This window comes from Vigna radiata, chromosome 1, assembly GCF_000741045.1.
Source record: "Vigna radiata var. radiata cultivar VC1973A chromosome 1, Vradiata_ver6, whole genome shotgun sequence".
Lineage (NCBI taxonomy): Eukaryota > Viridiplantae > Streptophyta > Magnoliopsida > Fabales > Fabaceae > Vigna > Vigna radiata.
Window position 1 is genome coordinate 33,550,860 of NC_028351.1, and position 27,379 is coordinate 33,578,238.

Consider the following 27,379-nt stretch of genomic DNA (forward strand, 5'->3'; position numbering starts at 1 on the left):
ATTTTAATTATAAAAAATAAAACAATTTATATTGAATTACAAATTATGAGATTCATACTAAATCCATTCCAGTGATGAAACTCGAATTTGACTTTCCAAGTGTCATGCAGTGATACGTTTGGGACAGGTGTGTCCATTAAGCAATTAACGCTCAACAGGTGACTCCAGACATTATGATAACGAAAGACAGAGACAGTTTCATTTTAAAATTAAATAACGTGTGAACTTAATTGTGAGAATGAATATAAGAAATGGATAAAGATATTTCACTGCTAAATTCTAACAAATCTTTTTTGCCATTCTAACAATTTTTTTTTCAATCAGATACGTGTCATAAATTAATTGGTCCATATATTTTAATTTTTTTAAACATTAAACATATAAACTAATTGATTCATGACACTGATATAAAAAATTTATTAGAATTTAGATGTAAAAATATTATTTCATAAGAAATTCAACTAAAGAAGTTTATTTCTATTTCTATGATAACAAAAAAATGAGCAATAACCAAAATTCAAACATACTAGTAAGTGGCCGAAACAAAAGGACAGAGAAGGTGTGAATGAATTGAAGTTCTTTGACTTTGAATGGTACGTTATCCAGTGTTGATGTGGGCACGCGAGAGTACCTTGGATCTGAATCATGGGTGTAGTCACACCCCAATCATATGATCACATATTCAAATAAAAAAATTAGAAGTCTACTCTTCAATTTGGTCGTTATTTCGTTGGGACCATTCTTTCCGTGTGACATGAGTGTGATCCATAAAGCATTCTTCAACTGTGTATATAATAAAAGATGAAACGGTTGTAATACTGTTTTCAGCGCGCATCACTCATCCTTTCCCTGTTCTCTCTCTCTTTGTTGTTCTCTTCTCTCTAGAAGATGGACCAGTCTCTGCTGAGAGGCGAAAGCAGTGGCTTCGGCTCCCGCCGGCGAGGACTGTTCCGGCGTTCCGACGCTATAACCTACGGTTCCAACTACGAGAAAGCCGCTGCGCTCATCGATCTGGTTCGTTTAACTCTTTCATGTTTCGTTTATTCGTTGTTTGGAAATCTATTTCAGTGAACTCAGTGATGTTCGTCTTTGGTTCTATTTTACGTTTACTGCGAACTGTGGATTTTTGTGCATTGATTCAGCTTTTAACCGTTGTGCTTTGCAATAGCGAGCTAATTAGTGTCGCGCATTGTGTTGGAGTTAATTATTGAACATATGTAGGTAGATCTTGTCATCGATGGCTTGTTACGGACTCTTAAGAATAGTCGATTGAATCTGTTCTGGCGGTAATGAATTTTGTTATCATGTTTGAAGTTGCATTGCATCGTCTCTTAAGCTGTTCAGCATCGTTCAAGTTTTGAAAGTCTTGAATTGTAGGGGGAATTGTTCTGTATGTTGTGGGAAAGTTGTCACTGATGTTCGGTTTTGGTAAAGCGAGAATTACAGAATTGCGAAGTGCAGAGACAAATAGTTGTAGATATAAAAAAAACAAACACGGAGAGGGTGACGAAATATTTCGAAGTAAATAAATTTGAAAAAAGAGAGGTGTTTTTGTGTGGTACTTAAGCCTTGATGTTCTACCTGCTGATAGAATGGTCTCTTTGGGTTGAACTCTTTGTTGTGTTTAAGTTCTATCAGTTGGTGCTTTCATTAAGTGTTGAGTTATGGAAAAGATTATCTATAAGATGTATAGAGGAGCAAGTTGAATTTAGAAAAATGAGTTAAACTATCTTAAAGAGAAAAGGATTTCTACCGGATCAATATAAATAGAGTGGAAGTCATTGTGATTGTTGGTTCTTAAAAGAAGTGACAATGTTAAGAGTCCCACATTGTTAGGAACTACTTGATGAGGTACTTAAACCTTAAAACTCTTTTACCTGATGGGTTAATCTTTTGGATTAGACTCTTCTCTTGTGCTGATATTAAGATTCTGAATAGTATTTCGGTATAAAACAATCAGGACCACCAAATTCTCTTTCTAGGTCTCTGACTTCAAGTTTGCTCGGTGAGTCAAGTCAGTAGGTTAAGACTGCTAGGTGTGTCATGTTAATATATTAAGGGAGAAAAATGTTTATAAACTACTCTTTATCTTGATTTTCTACATGAAATCGGATTTTTTACCATACCAGAACGGTGGTCTTCTGTCAAAGCTAAGGACTAGAGGGCCTTACTACCAACCTATGTAGTAGCCTTGACTCGTTTTAGGACCAGTATTCTAACCTCAATAGCCTTGACTCGTTTTAGGACCAGTATTCTAATACTCAATGGCCTTGACAGACCAATAATTTTTTTTTTAAAATATATTTCTACTAACCTCCCCTTTACATTGATATGTATTTATTGATGGACTTTCTTTCGGGTCATTAATTGCTTGTTATTCTTGTTGGAAATTCTTTATGCAGGCTGAAGATGGTGTCGGTCTCCCTGAACAAATTCTTGATTCATCAAACTTCCAAAATTATGCAAGATTTTATTTTATATTTATTAAATTCAATCTCATATGGTCTCTTAGTTATTTTGCTTTGATAGTCCTGAATTTCCTGGAGGTAAGCAGTGACAAGCTCCTTATGAACTCTAGTTCCAGTTATATGTATTTGAGGCTTTCATACCAAAGAAAATATGATGGAAAGAAGATATTTCATTATGTACTTTACTTGGAACAGAAACCTCTGTGGTGTAAAAAACTCGCCACACATTCCTGCAACGATAGAGAGTATTTCTATTTGGGTCAGTTGCCGTATCTTACTGATGCAGAATGTCTTATTTATGAGGTAAGAGTTCAGTACTTCAGACACTGTTACTTTTATTGGGCAAATCAGCGAGCCTTTTAGTTGTTGTCACTTTGAAAATGGTGATTACCTTAGTTAATATTTGTCATTTCCACGTTGAAGTTAAGTTATTTATTCAGCTACACTTCGAAACTAAAGTGAAACAACTAATACTACCTGTCTATGTGATTCTATTATTTCCTTAATGTCTCTTAGGAATGTGTTACTGTTGAGCTAGAAATTTAGATTGATAAAGCAAGTGCGGGCTCTATCCCTTCACTGTATACCTACATCACTTTGTTGCTTTTTTGTTTTTATTTTATTTATGCATATCTGCTGAGAGTCACCTTTTCCTTTGGTAGTGCTTACTTCCATAGGATTTTTATTAGTGAGTTACGAAAAAGTTTTCACATCTTTTATCCAATTTGGTTTAATATGTATTTTTCCCTTCCTTTTAAAGTTTCTAATCCTCCAAGAGTACATGCTATATTTTCTTTCTAATAATTTTTCTTCTCTTATTGAAAAAATGGGAGTGTCTTATACTGTAAGATGGTATGGAGATATTAGTTTATTTGTGAAGCTGTTGAAGTGTCCTTGTATTCATTTCTCAACTATCTGTACATTTTTTTTTTCTTACACAGCCTTTTCTATGTAATACAGGCAATAGCTCTTCTTGTGCTAATCATACATACTTTCTTCCCATTGTGGTACGAAGGATCTCGTATATATTGGAAAAGTACTTTTAATCAATTGAAGGTATGTTGCTTCAAGATCCTACTAAAGAATATAATATGGTAGAAGACAACAAAACTTTATTAGCTATAATGTTGCTTTAGAGGACCAACTTTTGAACAAAGAATTGAAAATAAGAATGATTTTATTATTCTCAATCATGTAAATTACATTCTCATTTCCTCTATTTGTAACCATCTAATCTTCTAAAATAGGGAAATAGGGAAATAGGGAAAAAAAAATCTAGAAGATTACACATCTATTTTCTCTAATTAGGAAGATCTATAGATATGTTCTTTAATTAAGAAGATATTTTCTCTAATTACAACACTCCCCCTTAAGTTGGTAAATGAATATCAATCATTCCCAACTTGCCTACAAGATCTTGAAATCCACCCGGAAGGAGCCCTTTTATAAAAATATCTGTTATTTGAAATTCTGTAGGAACATGAGTTGTAATCACAAAGCCTCTATCTAGATTATCTTTGATGAAATGTCTGTCAATCTCAATGTGTTTGGTCTTGTCATGTTGTACTGGATTATGGACTATGCTCATGGAAGACTTATTGTCACAATGTAGTTACATAGGGTTATCCATCTCGACTTTAAGATCATCCAAAATGATTTTCACAGTGTAGAACGAGATACTTTATCTTGTTTTTTGCTTCTCCATGTTATCAAACTATCTCCAAGAAACATACAATACTCAGATGTAGATTTTATGTCAGTAATAGAACCTGCATAGTCAGCATCAGTATATATTTTCATAGTCAATGTGTCTTTCCTTTTGAATATTAGCCCCTTCCTGGACTTGACTTCAAGTATTGGAGAATTTTGTCAACTTCTTGCATGTGTTTCTCTCTTGGATCATGCATAAATTGACTCATTACACTAACTGCATAAGCAATGTCTGGTCTTGTGTGTGATAGATAAATCAATTTTCCTACCAATCTGTGATATTGGGCCTTCTCTACAGGAGCACTTTCCTCACTTCCAATTCTGTGATTCTGTTCTATAGGAACTGTTGAGGTAGGAATTTCTGTGACATCAATGGCAGCAATAAAGCTTTTGTCCTTGTTAGAGAGATTATTAGTGCAAACATACTGAGAAATAGGAAATTTAACATATGATCTTCTTTCTTTTTTCATTGTGATGGGTAAATCCTCAGTAATATTTACCTCCGCACTGATATCTTCAGGGATCCTCACCTCTGGATTAGACAATTTTTCTCGCTCTAGGGTCAGAGTGGGTTGTTTTCTTCTTTCATATTTTTTGCCAAAAAATTTGTCTTCTTCCTCACTGTGGACTATGGTAGCTTCATTGCTCAGATCTTGGGCATCTTGCAAAGAAAAACATGGTAATGACAAGAAGGAGAGTTCATCCACTTCAAGTGCTTTCTCTCCCTGAAGTGGTGGACTGACATTAAAGGGTTCTGTTTCATGAAAGGTGACATCCATGGTGATAAAGACACGATGACTCTGAGGATGATAACATTTGTACCTTTTTTTATTAGAGGGATACTCAATAAAGACAAATTTAAGAGCTCTGGGATCTAATTTACTACGATTAGGAGGATAAGAGTGAACAAAACAACACATCTAAGGACTCAACTAGGTAGACTCGTCATTAAAAGAGAAGAAAGAACAAAAGACAATAGAGACTCTATAGGATTAATGTCATTTAAGATACGAGTGAGTAACCTGTTGATGAGATATCTTGCAGTTAACACAACTTCTCCGCAGTAATGTTTTGGAACATACATTTGGAAAAGAAGAGCTCTAGTTACTTTAAGAAGATGACGATTCTTTCTTTCTGCAACCCAATTTTGTTGAGGGGTTTTACATATGTTATTTCATGAACAATACCATTATGAGACAAAAAATTGAGAAATTCATGATTAACATATTCAGTACCATTATCAGACCTGATTCTTTTGGTATTTTTTCCAAATTGATTTTGGACAGGAAGGGAAAAATTAACAAAGATTTTAGAAACTTCTGATTTATTTGTCATAAGGTATGTTCACGTGACATGGGTACAATCGTCAATAAAGATAACGAACCATTTGGCTCTGGAATTAGATTCTATGATAGGACTCCAAACATCAAATTGAATTAAATCAAATGGAGAAGTACTCGTTTTATTACTAATAGGATAAGATGCACGATGGTGTTTTGACAACTGACAAATATCACAATTTAAAGACTCAACAGACTCCTTGGTAAACAAATGGGGAAATAAGGACTTGATAAGATTAAATGAAGGATGCTCAAGCCTTTGATGATGTAACCATATTTGGGAATTCGCCCACGTCTTCGATGTAGCTTGTTGACTCATGTTTTTTGTGTTTCTTTGGTCTTTAGACTCCAAAAGATACAACCCACTCTGTTCCTTAGCAGTTAAAATCGTCTTCCCCATGGCAAGGTCATGAAAAGCACGATAAGTTGGGAAAAATGTTACCAAACAATTTAAATCCTTTGTGAGTTTTTGCATTGAGAAAAGACTATTAGCTAATTGAGCAACATGTAAAACATCCTCCAATACAATAGATGAGTCCAAAATTATAAGGCCAAATTAATGGGTAATAGGCACAACCAAATACTTTAAGAAAAGTGTAATTTGGAGATTTGTGAAAAAAAAATTTGTAAGAGGAAATATTTTTTAAAATAGATGTAGGTAACATAATAATATGAACAAAACTAATGAAAGCTTCACCCCAAATTTTTCTAGGTAAAGAAGTTCTTGTAACAAGAGACAAGCTAGTATCAACAACATGCCTATGTTTTCTTTCAGTAGAACCATTTTGTTGATGTGTGTGTGGGCAGATAAGCTTATGTCTATTACCGTGTTTATTGAGATATGTGGCAAGACATAAAAATTCTTTAGCACTATCAGTTAGAATGGCCTTTAATTTGTGATTTTTTTTTTTTTTTAATTTTCAGCAAAAGTTTTTAAAAGAACAAAAATAAACCGAGACTTGAGATTTTGAGTGAAGAAGATATATCCAAGTAAATTTAGAATAAAAATTAAGAAAGCTATGTAATACTTTGCAACAATTGTACTAGACATGGGATCATGATAAGAGTTCACCCTGTTGATTTTTTATAGAACAAGTTGTTATTAGTGTTTAAGTGGATTAAGAAAACTCCAAGAAGATCCCCGTTGGACATTAAGATAACTAGGTTATCTAGTTGTGAAGGTTCACTTCATAGGAGTTCATAAGAAAGAAGAAAGTATGATTTCAAGTTATTAAATGGAAGAACAAAGTAATGAACAAAGAACAACATAAGAAAGTAAATATAAGCTAGAAAATGAAGCAAGAAGATGAAAAGAAGAGGAATGGAAGAAAAAGGGGAGTGAAGCACGCCACTTGTGGGATGGGCCAACCCAAGATGAGTTGTGGTGCCACCACTTGGTGAGACAAGGGGAGCTTAAGAACACTAAAAGGAGCACTCTCTCAACTCTCACAAATGATTGAAACACAATGACTTTTCTAATTAAGTGATCAACTCCCTTACAAGTGGCAGAGACATGCTTTTAAATAGGTAAAGGGAGGGTGGGAGAAGTGGGTTCAACTCTTCCTACTAATATTTGGGAGATATAAGGTTGGTTTTAAGGGTTTGGAAGGGAGGGTGGGAGAGGCTGTGGGTTTAACTCCTCCCACTAACAAAAACTAACAACTAACATTTTCTGATAAAAGAGAAAGGTAAAGAGAGGAACCTCTTAGCAAATACAAAAAGGTAGGGTCTCCCTAACATTTACACAAAGAATCTTTCTAGAACTTAGGGCAGCGCAATAAGTGAAAATAGGTGGCACCATGGGAGAAAAGTCAACCCATCACTACCTTTTCAAAAAGTAAATTTTGTCACTATGTAGGGATGAATCCAAGATCCTCTCTTCTCCACTCCAAGGGTGTCTTCTTAGTAAGATTAGGGGCATGATGAGTACACTCCCTTGGGCGAGGTGTCTCCACTGGCAAACCTACAAGAAAACAAACAAGGTTAGCACTCTAAATACAAGGTTAAATGCTAAGAAAATTTAAATAGATGGGTGAGGAAGAGGTCTCCCTTTTAGTTATGCTCCTAGTGATTTTGTTAGGAAGAGCCTCTTCACCCACATAAGGAGTCATGGACTTATCAGAGCAGGACCCCATACGTCAATGTAAACTAATTCTGAAAGACTACAATAAAGTGAAGCAAAGTTTGAAAAAAGAAGTTGATACATTTTAGTTCTAACACAAACATCACATAGTAAAAATAGTATTTTTCTTGCCAATTTGAATATTACCATTGTTTAAAGCTCTCTGGACAGTTTGATATGAGGCAGGTCCAATACGAGAAGGCCATAGAGGAAGAGCATAAGAGCATAATGAAGAGAAGTATTATTAATGTTGAAGATAGTAGAATGATGTAAGGGATGAAAAACATATAATCCATCTTTAAGGGTGCCTTTAAGAATGATCTGCTTTGGGTCTTGATTTTTAACATAACAAAAATTAGAATGGAACTCAAAATATACATTGTTGTCTTTAGCAAATTGTAAAACACTAATTAGATTTTTGGATATTCTTGGAGCGCAAATGATTTCTTAAGAATGGTTGTGTTTGTGTGTGGGCTGTGAAAAACAGTAGACCCAATATGTGAAATGGACATACCGATGCCCATTACCTAGCTTGATAGAGTCATTCCAAGTGCAAGAATGCTTGGTTGTGAAATTGTTATAGTCATGTGTAATATGATTAGTGGCCCCGCTATCACAGTACCACAAGGGTTTTCTATGTATCTGTGTGTGTTTTTTTGTTTACACATGCTCATTTTAAAACATAATTTCTAAATTTGTAGATTTCATATCTTGGGTCAGCCCTATCCTGACCACATCACCAGTTGTTTTGGGCCAACATTAAACCAGTGCAAACCCAGCCAATGGCACTGTAGTTGGTTGTCTGGACTCCAAAACTTCAAATTGTTTCTCAATATGATGTTTTCTTTCTCAATTTAAAGAACGGGTTGGTTATTGGTGTTAAATTTACCATATGCATTAGTCAAGGGATCCTGATCCTCTAACGAAATTTGGTTTGCAAGACAAACTAGTTGAATCAAACATAAATAAAAAAATTTAGTTGAGAGTTTTTTCTATCATTAAGGTTCCTAGGTGGAAGTTTCAGACAACTTTAAAACCTTTAGTACAGTTGAAATATGTATTGGGGGTCGGGTAACAGGAGGTAGGGTAAGAAGGCCTTTGAAAAGGTTGACATTCCTCTCCCTAATTCTTCATAAAATCTAATCCAAAGCCTGGTTCTATAGTTTACTGATAAATTTTTTGTTGGCATTTCCAGGTTTTCTGTCTATTAGTTCTTGTTGTTGATACGCTGCTCTATGCCTTTTACTTGTCTCCACTGGCTTTTGATTTTCTACCTTTCAGAATTGCACCTTATATCAGAGTGGTTCTTTTTGTTCTGAACATTAGGTATTGCCTGACCTATCTCAACTTGTTTGTGTTCCTTTGGAGTAAATATATTGTCGCAGATTATAAATTTGGACTCGTGTTTGATATTTTTAATATTCGTTGTTTTACTATTTCAAATTCAGTAACTATGTTTACTATTATTTGAGCAAGACTAGAAGGGAAGATAATTGAAGGGACAGAGAAGAACTGAGTAGAATTTAGCATATCTCTCATCTCCTCTGTCAACCTTTTTTTCTCTAATATCAATTGGATTCCTGTGCTGAAAAATTAATTTTCTTAAATGGAGGGGCGTTTTTTACATGAACAACACAAAAACTTCAGCTGTTTCGTAGAGGCTTATTCAAGAGCTGATATCTCCGTTTCATGGAGACCAAAAACAGTTTGATCGTTACCACTTTTTTTTAAACTACACTTTTAGGTCAAATTGTGTTTGTCTTGTGCTCTGTACATGCTTCGTGTGAGGTGGCAAGTTAAGCTTTAGGTTATTTAATTATTTATGACATGAGGTTACTTGCCATCGTTCACATGCCTTACAATGTGAATTCTTGTTTGTTCATTATTCAGCAAAAAGCAAAAGCCTTTATAACCAATTTTTGACAGTCAAATTCTGCATTTGAATTTGATGTTAGGGAGCTACGAGAAACCATCACTATCTTGTTTGGGATGCTTGACACATACTTAAATGTTTTGGTTAGTTCACTTTCATATTTCTCCTTGCCTTGTTCTTTGCCGTTCCTGTTTGGAATTCTGGCAACAATGCGCATGTCATTTTACATTCAAAATCTATTGAGTTTCACATGAATGCTACGTTTGGATTATTTCAATTTGTCATAATCAACACTCTTACTCGAGAGTGCCTTGTCAAATTTGCATGCATTGCAGGCGCTGGGACTTCTGTTTCTTCTTTTTGCTAGTTGGGTGGCATATGTGTTTTTTGAGGATACAATACAGGGGAAAACAGTATTCACTTCATATGGTGCTACCTTGTATCAAATGTTTCTTTTATTTACCACATCCAATAACCCAGATGTTTGGGTTCCTGCATACAAGTAAGAGTTTTGAATTTTGTAGTTTTAATTTGCCTGGCTAGATGACTTTTGTCCTTTCAATTTGAGAAATCATCAATCATCAACACTCATAATTTTTATTTTTGATTTTTAAGGTCTTCTCGTTGGTACTGCCTCTTTTTTGTACTGTTTGTGCTGGTGGGGGTTTACTTTGTTACAAACCTTATCCTTGCCGTTGTCTATGATAGTTTCAAGAGTGAGGTAAATGTGTTCATATACTCTCTTTATCTAGATTTAATGATAAAGTTACTTGAAAGTATTGGATCTCTGTGGATCCTGTTCCTTTTAGCTGCCCAACCTGGAATATATTATAAGAATTTTGATGTTAATCACGTACTCTAGGATGGATGTTCATACAAATAATAAGAATGCTCAAATATTCTTTTTCTGCAGCTTGTGAAACAAGTTTTTGAAAAGGATCTTCTGAGAAGAACTATGCTGGATAAAGCTTTTAATCTCTTAGATACACTTGTAAGTGTAATTTTCATGTCTTTGTTTAATTTTTCACACTTGTATCTTGATTCAACTACCTTGGATAAAATTCTAATTTCTCTACCATTAAATTGATCAAGTATGCCTACATTCTTACACTAAACAGTAGTGTTAAACTAGACTGTCTCATCCAACTACTAAAGTCTTAGGAAAGAACATTGTTTTTGTTGGAGATCCTACATTAAATAGATAAATAACCAAACTACAGTATATATGTGGAAACATTTTTCACAATACAAGTTGGTTTTATGGGTTGAGTTTTGGCCTAAAACTCACTTTCTAATATGGTATTAGGATATGTTCTTGTAAGGTTTGTTGGTCCTATTTGTACCACTTCTTATCTGACCGCTACAAACCACCGATATATATTTATTTGTATGGTCAAAATGTTTAGTCTTCGACATGAGAGGGTATATTGGAGATCCCATACCAATTAGATATATGATTAAATTATAAAATAAATGGAGACAATTCACAAGTTAGTTTTATGAGGTTGAGTTAAGTTTAAAACTCATTTTCTAAAAGTATTAAGTAAATACTTGATTATGCTGTTTGAGTATGTAATGTAATTTTCCTTGATCTGATCTTCTTTTATTATGAAATTATCTTTATGTTGATTCTTATTCTTCCATATAGGTTTCTGTTATGACTTTGCTACATATTTTTTATTGATTCTAACGGTGTTTGAGATGGTGTTGTGGTTGCAGAATATTGGAGCTCTCAACAAAAATCAATGCATAAGGCTCTTTGAGGAGCTGAACAAGTACAGGTATTATTTTATTCCGCTATGTTCATTATGCTTTCAATCTATCATATTATTTGTTCTCTGCTTGCTCAAAAGTATTGAAAAAATCAGGTTGCTTTTGATATTGCCTGATTTTCATGTCTCATCCATATATTTTATAAAATAATGGCACCCACTATACCATTTCTCATCTATTTCTCCTCATCTCTTCTTCAGTTCTCTTCAATGAAACACCTTTAATCTCCACTTTATTTCCCATGTACTTACACTTTATCCACTTATTTTCATTCAATCAATTTCTTTCATCTTTATTAGACAAAGCATTTAAAATCTTATATTGACCAAGGCTGGATAAACTCCAATAGTAATTGAATTATGTTTAGTAACATATACATGGCAAAGACCCATATATCTAACATTTTAAGGTTTTTGGTTGGATGTAGTTAACGGTTGACTCATTGATAGAGATCTTCCCTATGTTTTACCCAACTATTCTCTAATATTGATATTTATTTCCCTTTCCCTATTCTTCTCTCTCTTGGATGAAACACATGCACACAACACTTCATATCAATCAAAGAAAATTGTTGGAAGATAGAAATTGTTAAGGATTAAGAGAAGAGGCAGCTCTCCCTAATGTTGTTGTTTGGAGTGATGTATTATAGCGGAGGAAAGAAAAGCAGGTGCAAAGTTGTTTGGATGGAGTGATTTGCACAGACGGATTAGAAGGATTGAGTTCCCTTGAGTCCTCAAGTGAGTAAAGAGAATAGAGGAGAAAGTCAAGTCAACCTATGTTAAATTACATAAATAACCCTCTCTTTCGCAGTGTGCCTTTTTGCTTTTAAACAATTACATCTCAATTTAAAATAATTTCACCCATTCAAATTGTTACTTAATTCTTTTTAAAGTAATCAACAACATTTTATTTCAACTTAATTTATACAAAATCTATTTTAACTTAATATAATTTTTTCAATTTTAATTTTCTCTTTTAAATGATAACTCACATTTCATAATAATAAGAAAAATAATAATAATAGTAACATTTTTATTTAACAATTTATTTGAACTTAATTTCTACCAATCTTATTTTATTTCAATGTAACTTTATCGTTTTTAATTTTTTTTTTTAATTTTAAATTAAGAACTCTGATAGGATATAATGTGAGGAAACAAATTAAGAAATAGTTGTGAGTTAGGTTGTTAGGGTGGGTGATGTTTCCTTTATATAGTTGTGGGTCCTGGTATGCAAGGGACTTTTAGGGATAATTTTGTAGATTGAGTTTTAGCTCTTTGTGAAGGAGGATCCCTTGGAAGAGAGAATGCTCTCCTATTTTTTGGTGTTCTTTTCGGTTTATACAATATAGAATATTACTCTTCTTTCTCTTTTCAATTATGGGTTTGTAACAAAATTGGTCCGACTAGTCGGATCATTGAAGGGAGAAAGAAATGGAAGCAAGAGTCAACAAGTTAGAAAGAGCAATGGAGGAACTAAAGGAAATTCATCAAGAATTCAAAGAACTAACTGGAGCTCTAGGGCGAAGGAACCAGTATAGGAGTTCTGAAGGAAGTCAGGGGTTGGTTAATGGAGACAGATTGGGAAAGAAAGAGGTAAAGATGGGTGGGGATGCTGAAAAAAATAGTCTGCAAGACATCAAGAAAGCAAAGAAACCCTTAGATGGAGGAGAAAATTCAATCAATTGGTAGGAGAAAAGAGAAGAGGATACCATTGACAATAATAGAACTAGGAAGGGCGAGGAAGAACCACTTTTTCTGTGGGTTGAAGGAATGAAGTTGCCCACAATTGAAGGGAATGGCACCCAAGGTCAAACAACAAGGGCAAAAAATGTTTTTGAAGTTCAGAACATCAAAGGATCAATAAAGGTACACCCATCAATCAATAACATGGAAGATTATGCAATCCAAGGGTTCAAGACCTAGCAACAAAAATCCAAGAACCTTTCTTGGGAAGATATTTCTAAAGCCCTTTGTAGGAGTTTCAGGGGCAGAAAATGTAGCACCATTTTTGAAAAGAGTGGGGGTAGAAAATAGAGTGCCATTGTTGGAAAATGGGCAACAATTAAACAACAAGAAAGGGTGGAAGATTACATTCAAGAACTTGAGGTGGGAAACAACAATAAGGGTGAATTTTATGCTATTGATGTGCCGCCTAGTAATAGTACGCAACATGATGGTCTATGGGACATGGATATTCTTTATATCCATAAAGATATTGGCATTCTTGAGAAGGGTGAGTTTGATTTCTTGGCGCCAGCGATTGGTGGAAATGCATAGAGAGTTTTACTTGAGAGTTTGGCAGTAGTAACATGGATTGTGAGTGGGGAAATTTTCATCCAAGAATTCAAGATATCGGTGTCAAGCAAATAAAACACCAGAAGATCAATTGCAGGGACATTTCTTTGCAGGGTTGAACTTAGATTTATGTAATATTAATAACAATTCATGGTTGAACTCAGATGTGATAATGATAGGTTCTTTATTCAAGAACCTATGAAGAACTCAACCCTTACTAATCAAACACACACACTGACACTAAAATGCTTCTTTGATTCAGTTACAATCAACAAAAAGAATACAGAGAGGTTAACCTCTCCCCCTCAGGACAATGGGTCCTGATCAACAATTCACTCAAAAGTCAAAAGCCCCCTCCTCTCCCCCAATTACAACTATTTATACAGATTTAAACTCCTAACCCAGCTCCCCTCTAACTGTCTAGACAGCAGTTAGACCAACAACCAACTCCAAACACTAACTAACTCACTGAAGTCTCCTCCTCCTCTCATAGACCAGTAACGGTCTAACATTACTCCCTCCCTCTTCAGCAACCTTGTCCCGAAGGTTGAATTCGGGGTATTGATCTTGCATCGTTTCTACGTCTTCCCACGTAGCTCCCTCTCTTCCTCCTTCATGCCATTCTACCAACACTTGCTGCATCGTCTCTCCTTCTTGTTGTCGAGTTCTCCTGTCTAAAATTTTTATTGGCCAATAGCTAGGTCCCTCGGCCTGCAACTCTGCAGGTAGCTCCTTTTCTATCCTCTTCTCTCCTACAGCCTTCTTTAATTGTGAAACGTTAAACACGGGATGGATCCTAGCTGTTTCAGGCAGTTGTAAGCGATTAGCTACCTTCCCTATTTGCTGAATCACCCGGAAGGGTCCATAATACCTTGCTGCTAGCTTGGGATGCAACCGAACAGGCATGGAAGTTTGTTTATGGGGTCTGATTTTTAAGTAAACCCAATCTCCCACCTTGATGTCCACCTCTCTCCTTTTTTTATTCGCCTGGTGGACCATCACCTCTTGTGCCCTGCGCAAATGAAACTTTAATTGACGCAAAGCTTCATCCCTGGTCATTAAATCCTGGGCCACCGTTTCCACCGCTGTCTCCCCTGGAATAAATCTACTCAATGATGGGGGTGCTCGTCCATAAACAACCTCGAACGGGGAACACTTTGCAGCACCTTGATAACTGGTATTGTACCAGTATTCAGCCCAAGGCAGCATCATTTTCCAGCTTTTGGGCTGCTCAGAGCAGAAACACCGCAAATAGCCTTCTACAATGCGGTTTAAAACCTCCGTTTGCCCATCAGTCTCAGGATGATAGGCCATACTCATCTTCAATTGGGTTCCCTGCATTTTAAACATTTCCTTCCAGAATACACTAAGGAACAAAGGGTCTCTGTCACTCACAATAGACATTGGTATCCCATGCAACCTTACCACCTCTTGAACAAAGACTTCCGCCACCATTCTTGCTGAATATGGATGTTTCAGAGCGATGAAATGACCATACTTGCTCAATCTATCCACCACTACCAAAATAGCATCATAGCTTTGAGATTTAGGTAACTTAACAATGAAATCTATACTCACCTCTTCCCACACGGCCTGAGGAATGGGTAGAGGTTGAAGTAGACCCTGAGGTGCTGCAGCCATATATTTATGCTGCTGGCATACCACACATCCAGCAACAAAGTCAGTCACGGTTTTCTTCATACCCACCCAGTATAGTGACTGGGCCAGCCTTCGGTAGGTTCTAAACACCCTGGAATGCCCCCCCGTGCTGGTTACATGGAACTCTGCCAACAATATGGGAATCCAACTAGAGGCAGCAGATAATACCAGCCTTCCTCTGTAATGGAGCCTTCCGTTCTCCAGAGTATACGACATATGGCTATTTGGGTCCTCCTCCAACTCCTTGATTATTTTCTTAAGCGCTTCGTCTTCCTCCACTTCCCTTAACACCTCACGGAAGTCATGCCAATAAGGTCGGGAGATGGCCTGCAACTCCATATCTTCCATAACTCCTTCCCTTTTTCTCGAAAGGGCATCAGCCACCTTATTTGAACTCCCTTTCTTGTACAAAATGTCAAAATCGTACCCCATAAGTTTAGCCATCCACTTCTGTTGACTATGGGTCGTTATTCGTTGCTCCAGCAGATATTTCAAACTCTGCTGATCGGTGTGTACCACAAACCGTCGCCCCAATAAGTATGGTCTCCAGTGTTGAATAGCCATCACCAAAGCCATGAGCTCTTTTTCATACACAGACTTACTCAAGGATCCCACCGACAAAGATCTGTTGAAAAACGCAATGGGCTTCTTGTTCTGTATAAGTACCGCCCCCACACCTACTCCTGATGCATCACATTCCAGGTGAAACTCCTGGTTAAAATTAGGAAGAGCTAAGACCGGTGCAGTAGTCATGGCTGTCTTTAGTTTTTCCATGGCTGTATGAGCTTCTGGTGACCACTCGAACTTCCCTTTCTTAAGCAAATCTGTCAAAGGTTTGGCCAACTTCCCATATCCTTGCACAAACCGCTTATAATAGCCTGTGAGACCCAGAAATCCCCTCAAAGCTTTCAAATTTTTTGGCTCACTCCACTCCAACACCGCTTGCACTTTCTCCTGATCCATTTCCACCCCCCTTCTCGATATTATGTGTCCTAGATATCCAATTTGTTGCTTCCCAAACTCACATTTGCTTTGGTTGGCCACCCACTGCTGCTGTCCCAATAATCGCAACACTGCCCCCAACTGCTCGAGGTGATCTCTCCACGTCGGGCTGTACACCAAAATGTCATCAAAAAAGACAAGCACGCATCTCCTGAGGTAGGGCTGCAACAGGTTGTTCATTGCATTCTGGAAAGCCACCGGAGCATTGGTTAGCCCGAAGGGCATTACTAGAAATTCGAAATGACCCTGATGAGTCCGAAACGCTGTCTTCGAAATATCCTCCTCTCCCATCCTGATCTGATGGTACCCCGCCTTTAGATCGATCTTGGAAAAATACTGGGCTCCATGCAACTCGTCCAGCAGCTCCTCTATCACCGGGATTGGGTATTTATCTGGAACAGTGGCTTTATTCAAGGCTCGGTAATCTACACAGAACCTCCAGCTACCATTCTTTTTCTTTACCAGTATGACCGGACTGGAATAGGGGCTCCGGCTAGGCCTAATAATCCCAACTTTCAGCATGTTCGATACTTGCTTCTCTATCTCCTCCTTCATGAAATAGGGATATCTGTATGGTCTAACATTGACAGGGTTTTCTCCCATTTTAAGGACAATTTTGTGCTCCAAGTCCCGTTTCGGTGGTAGGCCTTCTCTCTCCCGAAACACATCATGGTGCGCCTGCAACACTGCCAGCAACTCAGCGTGTTGTTCCCCCGTAAGTGCCTCTGTACACGCGTCATTTTTCTGCTTCTCCAGCTGCCCCACTTCCCAAACTAAGAACCATGAGTCAGCATCCACTTCCTTCCTCAAGTCCTCGGGCTCCACCAGCTGTCTGGACAGAGATGGGTCCCCCTGAACCCACACCTGCTTTCCCTCCTCGAAATATGACATGGTCATCTCTCTCCAATTGATGACAACTTCCCCGAGCTTTGCCAACCAAACCATACCCAATATAACATCCACACCTCCCAGTTCAAAAACATATAGGTCCTCCATGACTTTTGCTTCCCCCAGCGATATTCGCACCCTCTCGCATCGTCCCCTCGACGTCCTTCGGTGTCCGTCCCCATGACTCACAGCGTATGGCGAGGTGTCAGTCACGGCCAACTTCAGTTCTTCCACCACCTTGCGACTTACGAAGTTGTGACTGGCCCCACTATCGATGAGGACCACAACTCCTCGATCGTCGATCGTCCCCATCAACTTCATGGTCTTCGGCGGTGTTAGCCCCTCCGCCGAACACGCGGACAACTCAATCGGCTTCTCTTCCGATTTTTCCTCGCTGGTCATTTCCTCTTCTTCATCCTCGGCTAGAAGGAGCACCCTCAGACTCTTCTCCGTGCAACGATGACCCGATGCGAATGGGCCCCCACAACGATAACAGCGTCCCTCCTCTCGATGTTTAAGAAATTCGGGGTAGGGCAAGTTGCGAACCAACCGTTCCCGATTTTCGCCTCTGCCTGCGTTTCCGCCTCTGTTGGCCGTCGCCCTCAAAGCGGTTTCCCTCCGATTCGCCTCGCCTTCGGCGCGATTTATTGTAGGTCGCTCCACCTCGCCACGAACGACTGTCGTTGTGGGTCGCGATCCTCCTCCGTTCACTCTGACGCCATTCCATCTTCCCCCCCGTGCTCGGACAATCGCGTCTTCCACATCTCTCGTGATCCGAATCGCTTCCTCCAATTCCTTAGGATTCTGGATGCGAACCTGGCCCTTGATTTCTTCTTTCAATCCCGCCAAGAAAAACCCCAATGTCAATTCCTCCGTCAATCCTTGTGCTTGCCCCAACAATATTTCGAAACTCTTGATGAATTCCTCCACCGTCCCTTCTTGTCGCAGGGTGGCTAGTTGCTCGTACACCGTACCCCTGAAACCTCCCCCAAATCGATTGATCAAAGATGCCTTCAATCCCGTCCAAGACCGATTCTTGGTTTTGTCCTTCCAGATCTTGAACCAGTAGCTCGCACTGCCCTCCATGCTTATATACGCAAGTTCAACCTTATCATCCTCCGCTACTTTCTAAATATCGAAAAAACGTTCTGCCCGATTGATCCAACTGTGCGGTTCTTGCCCATCAAACCCAGGTAATTCCACCTTCTTTCTCCAATTCTGAGGCACTCCCCCATTGTCGCGCTGATCTTGCTTGCCATTCCCCGACGTACTTCCCTCTTCGGACCCCTCTCCATGATTATTCGAACCTCCATTCATCATCTTCATCATCTGTTGAATGTCACGCCTTATCGCCGCCGTTTCATCTTTAATTCCCTCCACCTTTATCTCCAGGTTATCCAACCTCTCCTCCGATGACTGTCCATCCATCACTGATTCTCCCCTCCCTTCCGATCCGGCAGGTCGAACCAAATGATAGGTTCTTTATTCAAGAACCTATGAAGAACTCAACCCTTACTAATCAAACACACACACTGACACTGAAATGCTTCTTTGATTCAGTTGCAATCAACAAAAAGAATACAGAGAGCTTAACCTCTCCCCCTCAGGACAATGGGTCCTGATCAACAATTCACTCAAAAGTCAAAAGCCCCCTCCTCTCCCCCAATTACAACTATTTATACAGATTTAAACTCCTAACCCAGCTCCCCTCTAACTGTCTAGACAGCAGTTAGACCAACAACCAACTCCAAACACTAACTAACTCACTGAAGTCTCCTCCTCCTCTCATAGACCAGTAATGGTCTAACAGATAATGATTGGAACATCAATGACATTGGAATCTTGGGATTCCAAATTCCTGGGTTCAGAATCTGGTATACAGAAACCACTTTCATATCGACCAACACCTAAGTCTCCAGATCTGAAATTACAGACAATACCCAGTGGGTTCCCTTCCGATGATAAGACAATATCATAAGACAATATCACACTACCATGGGTTCAAGCTTTACTGTTCCAACCTTGAGGACAAGGTGTTTTGCAGCGGTATGTAATGATAGGACATAATGTGAGGAAACAGATCAAGAAGTAGTTATGAATTAGGTTGTTAGGGTGAGTTAGGTTTCCTTTATATAGTTGGGAAGTCCTGGTATGCATGGGACTTTTTGAGATAATTTTGTAGATTGAGCTTTAGCTCTTTGTGAAGGGAAACCCTTGGAGGAGAGAGTGTTTTCCTATTCTTTTGTGTTCTTTTCAGTCTATACAATAAAGAATATTACTCTTCTTTCTCTTTTCAATTTTGGGTTTCTAACAAACTCACATTTCTTTCTCTTTTCAATTTTGGGTTTCTAACAAACTCACATTTCAGTTTAACGTAATTTACACATTATATTTTATTTTAACTTACTTTTACAACCAAGGTTAAAATGGTAATATTCTAACAACATTTTTTTTTAATCTATCAAATTTATCACATTATTCACAAACTTTCATGAACTGTCCTCTCAAATTTGTCTTTAGAAACAAACATACCCTAAGTGATGTATTGCTTGCTATGCTTCAATTTGAAGCTTCACAATATTGCTCATGAAATTTAAGGAGTTACTAAGTAAGCCACTTGTTTGGCTTTCTGTACATTTTTCATATTATTGTTGCTCGTGGATTTTCACTAAGGCTTCTATTTTGTTTCTCGATAAACTGGCACTACATTATTTTGACACAAGAAGTACTTATTAAATTCTAAACTTGTAGTTTTCCGTAGTCTTTCTTTCGCTTTATGAAGGTTAAAGCATAAATTTTTCTTTCATTAGGACTTTGCCAAAAATCTCCAGTGAAGAATTTGAGCTGATATTTGATGAGCTGGATGATAGTCATGATATAAAGGTAAAATTTGTTGTTATGCGTTTGGTTATCTTCTATGCACATTTGTGTAGATGCATTTTTTGATGTAAATGCGTTTTTTACTTTTAGATCAACAAGGATGAATTTGCTGATATTTGCAACGCAATTGCTTTAAAATTTCAGAAGGAAGATGTTGTAAGTTCTAAGACTCCAAATTTAAAACATCTTGAAGTTTAAGTGTACTTGTTTTGTAACACCTATGATACTTTGCAATATGGTTGCAGATGTCTTACTTTGAGTATTTAGCATTCTACGATTGGCCCAGCTCAAAGACATTGAAAGAATTTGTAAAGAGTGCTATGTTTGGATACATAGTGTCCTTCATTCTCATAGTAAATCTGGTTGCAGTTATTATTGAGACAACGGTATGGCATATTTTTCAATGAAAATATTTATTAACAGATTTCCGTGCTTAGTAATTTATTAATTCATGCTAACCATAGCCTGTAATTTCATTTTATGTGGTGTGACTATATGCTAGATATACTTGCATTTTTCAATAATGTTGTTTGTAGGTGCTATTTTTATTAAAAATCATGTAAGAATGAGGTTTATTGAATTCGTTATGCACTCATGCTTATAGCCACAGTTCAAGTGGCATTGTTGTAGTGGCAGCCTGTCCTACCTTTTGCACCTTTAGAGGTCATGGAATATTAAGAACTTAGCTGTTCTCTACTTATATTGAAATATTTTACATTTTCTCTGTTGAGCACTTCATGGACAAGTCAGATAAAGTTTTTACTTATGTGTGATCTGGCCACAACTCACAAAGAGACATTCATCTGGATTTTGGGTTTTAGAGTCTGAGATGTTAGTTCTAAAATTTATGCCATCTGCATTTCAAAAAATACACTCAATTTGACTTCAGAGTAGTTATAGATACAAAAGAGGGTGTAATAAAGATTAAACACTCTGCAATTGATAAAAAGTTGATGTGATACTGGTTTGCAAAGTACTAAGTCTTGTTTTATTTATATTAGATCATAATCCTAAATAATTAATGATTGGTATTATGAAAACTAAATCATAAGCAACACTTTAAGATATCATAAGTTACTCTATTAGAAATAATGAAGATATTATTTGACATTTTCTTATATTAAGAATTTGAGGTTCTGCAAAGATCAATAAGACAGTCTCATGAACTTTTCATGCTAAAATAGGCTAAATGTTATGTTCTTTTATAAATTATCCAACACCGTGATATTAAATGCGTGATTTAAATGTTAATGTCACATTGAAAGGACCAACCTGTATTGCTAAAAAAAAAGCACCTTTCCCCTGTACTTTCAAGCACAAAAAGGGGAGGTCACATGTTTTTTTTTTTTTTAAAAGTGAGTCTCAACCCTTTTGGTAAAAGTAAAGTGTAAAGTGAGTAGATCCTATCCATTCTATATAATTAGAAAATTTTCCTCATAATAGTTGCATCATCCACAAAACAAGATCTGGAATGAGAAGTTCAAACCATTTAGTGATGGTACATGATATGGACTCTGCAACCTAGGTAATTGATTGTTCCAGTAAACTTAAAAAATGTTGTCTAGGTATGTTTATCAAAGATAATTACAATCTAAACAGGTGAACAAAAATGCACCTTGTTCTTTGTGATTTTGAAGCATGATATTATTTATATTCCAGAGTTTTCTTTGGTGATATGTATTTGAACATGTGCCATGTCTGTAAGGTCCTCAACTTGTTACTCCTAGCTTATATATTGTCATAATCCCTTCATTTACACCACAAAACAGACTTGTAGTTGAGAATTACATTACACTTATATATTATAATCTAACTTTATTTCTAGTCGATATGGTATTTTTAATGCACTTCCTCACACTGAGGAATATCCCAAATTGATACCATCTTAGTAAGTGAATTCGCACATAACTCAACCTCACAAAACTAGCTTTTAGGATTAGAATTGCATTTCACTTATATGTTGTATTCTAACATTATTCATAGGAGACGTAGGATCTCCAACAAATTTTAATTACAGAATTAGGAGATTTAATTAAATTATATAATTAGGAGGGTTAATAGGCTGCAAGTATATTTTAATTTATTGTACAACATCATTGATCTTGAATTATAGGGATAGATTGTGTCTATCATACATTAGGATCTTCCGTTATTAAGGTTTTTGTATTCTATTTAAGAGCAATTGCTCTTTTATAAATATTATCAAAAACAGTTTTTCAGATGTGTATGTTGTTACTTATTCAAATTTTGTATTAATTCACATTGCAGCTTGATATAGAAAACAATTCTGGTCAAAAGGTGTGGCAAGTGGTTGAGTTCATTTTTGGTAAGGACATCTAAACTGTGTATTTACTTGTCATTTCTTTGATCTTGCAGTGAAGTCCTTTTTTGTACGGTACAAGATGCTGTTGATTTTTTAAAGCAAAAAATATCTTTTTAAATAGCTTGAATTGAGTAGTTAAGCTTCCCCGACTAAGTTCCTCTGCTTCACTATCTTCATATGCAGTGGTGGTTTGGTTTTAAATGTAAAAGAATATACTATATTATTTTGAATGTTTAAGTAAGATTTATATATTATGGCCAGGAGATGTTTTAGAGCCCGGATATTCAGTATAGTTTACATTAATTCTTCAATATTGCAGAGTTAAAAACAGACTAGAGAAAATAAAGAATTCCAAATTTGGTTGATTGATAGAAATTGTAATTTCTGATATAGATTGGTTGATTTTGATATTATTTATTTTGAAAAAATACTGAGACAATGTGAGAAAGAAAAAGTTAGGAATAGTAGTAAAGGTGGTTGAAAGAGATATGGGTCTATGAGGTGCTGATGGAAAAGGGATATCCGGTATTTAGAAATAATTGTTAAAAGAAAAGCCGTGTAAGGGTCGAGAAACATCCTTCTACGGCAGAATGAGCATTCCAAGGTCAAATTACCTTGAAAACTAAAGAAAACAAATTTCTCTAACTAAACTAAAATAATTTCTTAAATTAACCTTTTAAATAACAACAATATTTAAAGTATAATCTAAAGAGATTAACCAACAAAAATATTGGATACGAAAGTAAACCACAAGTAAATAATCTCTGTCTCTATTTTTGTGCATCAAGAAAAGTTATAAGATTTTAATAGTTGTTTTTTATGGCGGTTAGATGTTAAGTTGTGTGTTTATGTTAATTGGGCTCAGCCCATTCTGTCTATAGGGTTTAACCCTTATCTTACATTATAAATAAACTACCCTATTTGTATGCAAAAACAAGGGAGATTAATCCCATATATATTTTTCACTATATTCAACATGGTATCTAGAGCTTAGGTTTTCTTCCAGCCAGTTCCACAGTCTTCGGTACCCATCGCCGCAGTCGCTGCAGTCGTCGCCGTTGTCGTCGTCGCCACTGCTGCCGCTGCCAGAGATCCAGAATCGATCGGCGACCACTCCATCTGAATCGTCTCGGCCGGGCGACCACCGTGGTGCAAAGATTGCGGTGATCGAACCACCTACGCGCCTCCACGTGCCGCCTCAAAAGTCGCAGATCCGCCGCTTCCCGCCGCGTGTGACGGTGCATCGCCGGAGCTTTCCGCCGCCAACCAGAGCTGCCGTGATCGCCTCCTCGTCCTCTTTCAGGATCTATTGTCGTTGCATCAATCGGAGCACTTTGGATTTTTAGGGTTTCTCCCTCTCCATGGCTACCCAATGTGATGATCGGAGTCGGTCTCGCCAGCCAAGTAAAGGACGTCTAAAATGTGACCATTGTTGCAAGCTAGGCCACAAAATTGATAGATTTTATGCGCTTCATGGACGTCCTCCTCGACCTATTGCAATGGCTAATTTTGATCCACCTCCCCGATCACCGTCTGCAGACCATCCTACTTCATCAAATACCATAAACAACCTTGCACTCTTTCAAGAATTTCTCAGATGGTATGGGGACCGTCAGCACTCTAGTTCCACTACATCTACTTCTGTTACACACGCACAGGTACTCCTTTTGTTGGTCTGACTCACTCTCTCGGATCTTGGGTCCTTGACTCAGGCGCCACCGATCATATCACTGGTAACAACGACTGATGGGTCTAGAGTCTCATCTCATGGTATTGGTACTGTTCATATTTTTCCATCCATATCCATTGATCATGTACTTTATGTCCCTAGGTCTCCTTTTAACTTATTGTCTGTAAGTCGTCTAACTCTTTCCCTTAATTGTGTTATTTCATTTACCAAAGATTTTGTTTGGTTGCAGGACCGGAGTTCGAAACACATGATTGGCACGGGATGTGAGTCTCATGGTCTATATCATCTCCGCCCTTCTCCACATGCTGGCGTAATCATGGAGTCACTATCCCTTCTTCATGCTCGGTTACGTCATCCCAGTGTTGCCAAACTGCAGCAACTTATTCCGAGTTTGTCGAAATTATCAAGTTTGTCGTGTGATTCTTGTCAGTTAGGTAAACATACTTGTAGTTCCTTTCCTCATAGTGTTTCACAACGAGCGTCATCCCCTTTTTCATTGTTTCATTCTGATATTTGGGGACCTAGTCGTGTTAAGTCAACTTTAGGCTTTCAGTATTTTGTTACCTTTATTGATGACTATTCCAGATGTACTTGGTTGTTTCTAATGAAGAATTGTTCTGAGTTGTTTTCTATTTTCCAATCATTTTTCAATGAAATAAAAACTCAGTTTGGGGTTTCTATTCACACTTTACGCGGTGATAATGGTCGTGAATACCTTTCTCAACCGTTTAAACATTTTATGGCTTCTCACGACATTCTTCACCAGACCTCATGTGCCTATACCCCTCAAAAAAATGGGGTGGTTGAGCGCAAGAATAGACACCTCATTGAAACAACTCGTACACTTCTAATCCATGGTCAAGTACCCTCGCGTTTTTGGGGTGATGCAGTTCTCACTGCATGTTATCTCATAAATCGCATGCCATCTTCTGTTCTAGATAACAAAATCCCTCATTCTATCTTAATTCCTCAAGACCCTTTACATTCATTACCTCTTAGAGTTTTTGGGTCTACATGTTTTGTTCATGATTTTAGTCCTGGTCTTGATAAGTTATCTCCTAGATCTCAAAAATGTGTCTTCTTAGGATTTCCACGATCACAAAAGGGCTATAAGTGTTTTTCCTCTTCCCTCAATCATCATTTCATCTCTACTGATGTCACTTTTGATGAATCTTCGTTTTACTTTTCACATTTATCTTCTAGTTCTGTACCTCCACCTGCTACTGTTGATATTCTTTTTTCTGTGATACTTCTCCTTCATTAGACTCATTCCCCACAGGATCGTCCTTCAACTCCACCCCTTCAGGTTTATAGTTGCTGCAATCGTCTCCCTCATGACTCACTTCCAGTGCCGCCTCCTATGTCTCCTCTGGCTCCAGCAAATGAGTCTGACCTGCCCATTACCCTCCGCAAAGGTATACACTCCACTCGTAACCCTTCCCCCCATTATACTGTTCTTAGTTACCATAGATTATCTCCATCTTTTTACACATGTCTCTCATCCATTTCTTCTATGTCAATTCCCAAGTCTATGGGTAATGCCTTAACTCAATCTGGCTGGCGTCAAGCCATGCTGGATGAGTTAAGTGCTTTACAAAAAAGTGGAACTTGGGAGCTTGTCCAATTACCATCTGGAAAGTCTGTTGTTGGTTGCAAGTGGGTGTATGCTATCAAAGTTGGTTTTGATGGTACAATTGATCGTTTGAAGGCTCGACTGGTTGCCAAAGCCTACACACAGATTTTTGGTTTGGATTATGGTGATACTTTTTCTCCAGTGGCAAAAATGACCGTTGTTCGTCTATTCATTGCCATGGCCGCTTTTCGACAATGGCCTCTTTACCAACTTGATGTCAAAAATGCTTTCTTTAATGGTGATTTGCATGAAGAAATTTACATGGAGCAACCGCTCGACTTTGTTGCTCAGGGGGAGTCATCTGGATTGGTATGTCATCTTCGCAAATCCTTATATGGCCTAAAACAGTCTCCTCGGGCCTGGTTTGGTAAATTCAGTTGTGTTGTTCAACAATTTGGTATGGCTTGCAGTGAAGCGGATCATTCAGTGTTCTATCGCTACTAAAGTGCTGGATGTATCTACTTAATAGTGTATGTTGATGACATTGTTCTCACAGGAAGTGACTATCTTGGCATCTCTCAAATGAAACAACACCTTTGTCACCATTTTCAAACCAAAGATCTTGGCAAACTCCGGTACTTTTTGGGTATTGAAGTAGCACAATCCAATAATGGTATTGTCATATCTCAGAGGAAGTATGCATTAGACATCTTGGAGGAAACAGGGTTAATGAACTGTAAATCTGTTGAGACACCTATGGATTCTAACATCAAACTCCTACCGAATCACGGGGAGCCTTTCTCAGATCCTGAACGGTACAGAAGATTAGTTGGTAAATTAAGCTATGTTACTGTTACGCGTCCTAACATTTCGTTCGTAGTTAGTGTGGTGAGTCAATTTCCAAACTCTCCATGTAAAGACCATTGGGATGCAGTTGTTCGCATACTGAAGTATATTAAAGGATCACCTGGAAAAGGTTTGCTATATGGTCCTAACAACGATACAAAAATTGTTTGCTATTCAGATGCTGATTGGGCTAGTTCCATTTCTGATAGGAGCTCTACTTCTGGATATTGCGTCTCTATTGGTGGCAACGTGATATCTTGGAAAAGTAAGAAGCAAAGTGTTGTGGCAAGGTCTAGTGCAGAAGTAGAATATAGAGCTATGGCATCTGCCACTTGCGAGCTTGTGTGGCTTAAACAATTACTTAGTGAATTGAAATTTGGAGATGTCACTCACATGAAACTTATATGTGATAATCAAGCTGCTCTTCATATTAGCTCTAACCCTGCCTTCCTTGAGAGAACCAAGCACATTGAAGTTGATTGTCATTTTATCAGAGAAAAAATCATATCCGGAGATATCAAGACTGAGTTCGTTAACTCAAGCAACCAGTTGGCAGACATATTCACCAAGTCCTTACGAGGACCTAGAATTGATTATCTTTGTAAAAAGCTTGGAACATATGATTTATATACTCTAGCTTGAGGGGGAGTGTTAGATGTTAAGTTGTGTGTTTATGTTAATTGGGCTCAGCCCATTCTGTATTTAGGGTTTAACCCTTATCTTACATTATGAATAAACTACCCTATGTGTATGCAAAATACAAGGGGGATTAATCCCATATATATTTTTCACTATATTCAACAATGACATTAAATACTAAGAATTCTTTTTTCTTTGGATTCTAACAAAACTAAAATTTGTTTATTCAGACAGCATACATCTAAGAAAAAAGAATTAGCCTAAGTGAGTTTGTCTCTATCTTGTTTATCAAGTTA

General features: G+C 37.4%; 2 protein-coding genes across 6 annotated transcripts in view; both read left to right on the forward strand.

The window, feature by feature from the left end:
* The first annotated feature begins 593 nt into the window (after positions 1 to 593).
* The window catches only part of LOC106769418 (two pore calcium channel protein 1), a 40,754-nt gene continuing 13,968 nt past the window's right edge, over positions 594 to 27,379 (forward strand). For 3 of the 4 annotated variants that reach the window (XM_014655049.2, XM_014655040.2, XM_014655057.2), the window contains exons 1-14: positions 594 to 1,014; positions 2,403 to 2,546; positions 2,664 to 2,771; positions 3,429 to 3,524; positions 8,836 to 8,966; positions 9,596 to 9,656; positions 9,849 to 10,015; positions 10,129 to 10,234; positions 10,427 to 10,504; positions 11,233 to 11,294; positions 19,943 to 20,015; positions 20,103 to 20,168; positions 20,258 to 20,398; positions 22,281 to 22,338. In XM_014655049.2, the coding sequence (XP_014510535.1) occupies positions 889 to 1,014; positions 2,403 to 2,546; positions 2,664 to 2,771; positions 3,429 to 3,524; positions 8,836 to 8,966; positions 9,596 to 9,656; positions 9,849 to 10,015; positions 10,129 to 10,234; positions 10,427 to 10,504; positions 11,233 to 11,294; positions 19,943 to 20,015; positions 20,103 to 20,168; positions 20,258 to 20,398; positions 22,281 to 22,338 (1,417 nt within the window). In that variant the 5' untranslated portion in view covers positions 594 to 888. The remainder of the gene's footprint in view (positions 1,015 to 2,402; positions 2,547 to 2,663; positions 2,772 to 3,428; positions 3,525 to 8,835; positions 8,967 to 9,595; positions 9,657 to 9,848; positions 10,016 to 10,128; positions 10,235 to 10,426; positions 10,505 to 11,232; positions 11,295 to 19,942; positions 20,016 to 20,102; positions 20,169 to 20,257; positions 20,399 to 22,280; positions 22,339 to 27,379) is intronic. The other variant, XM_014655033.2, reaches the window with a different exon arrangement.
* On the forward strand, positions 22,370 to 25,395 carry LOC111241687. Of its 2 annotated transcripts, none has more exons than XM_022781187.1 (3): positions 22,370 to 23,993; positions 24,255 to 24,459; positions 25,305 to 25,395. In XM_022781187.1, the coding sequence occupies exons 1-3, from the start codon at positions 23,697 to 23,699 to the stop codon at positions 25,337 to 25,339; spliced, it is 537 nt and encodes a 178-aa protein (XP_022636908.1). In that variant the 5' UTR covers positions 22,370 to 23,696; the 3' UTR covers positions 25,340 to 25,395. The 2 variants fall into 2 exon arrangements, with proteins under 2 accessions (XP_022636908.1, XP_022636888.1); XM_022781167.1 differs by having other exon boundaries at positions 25,290 to 25,357.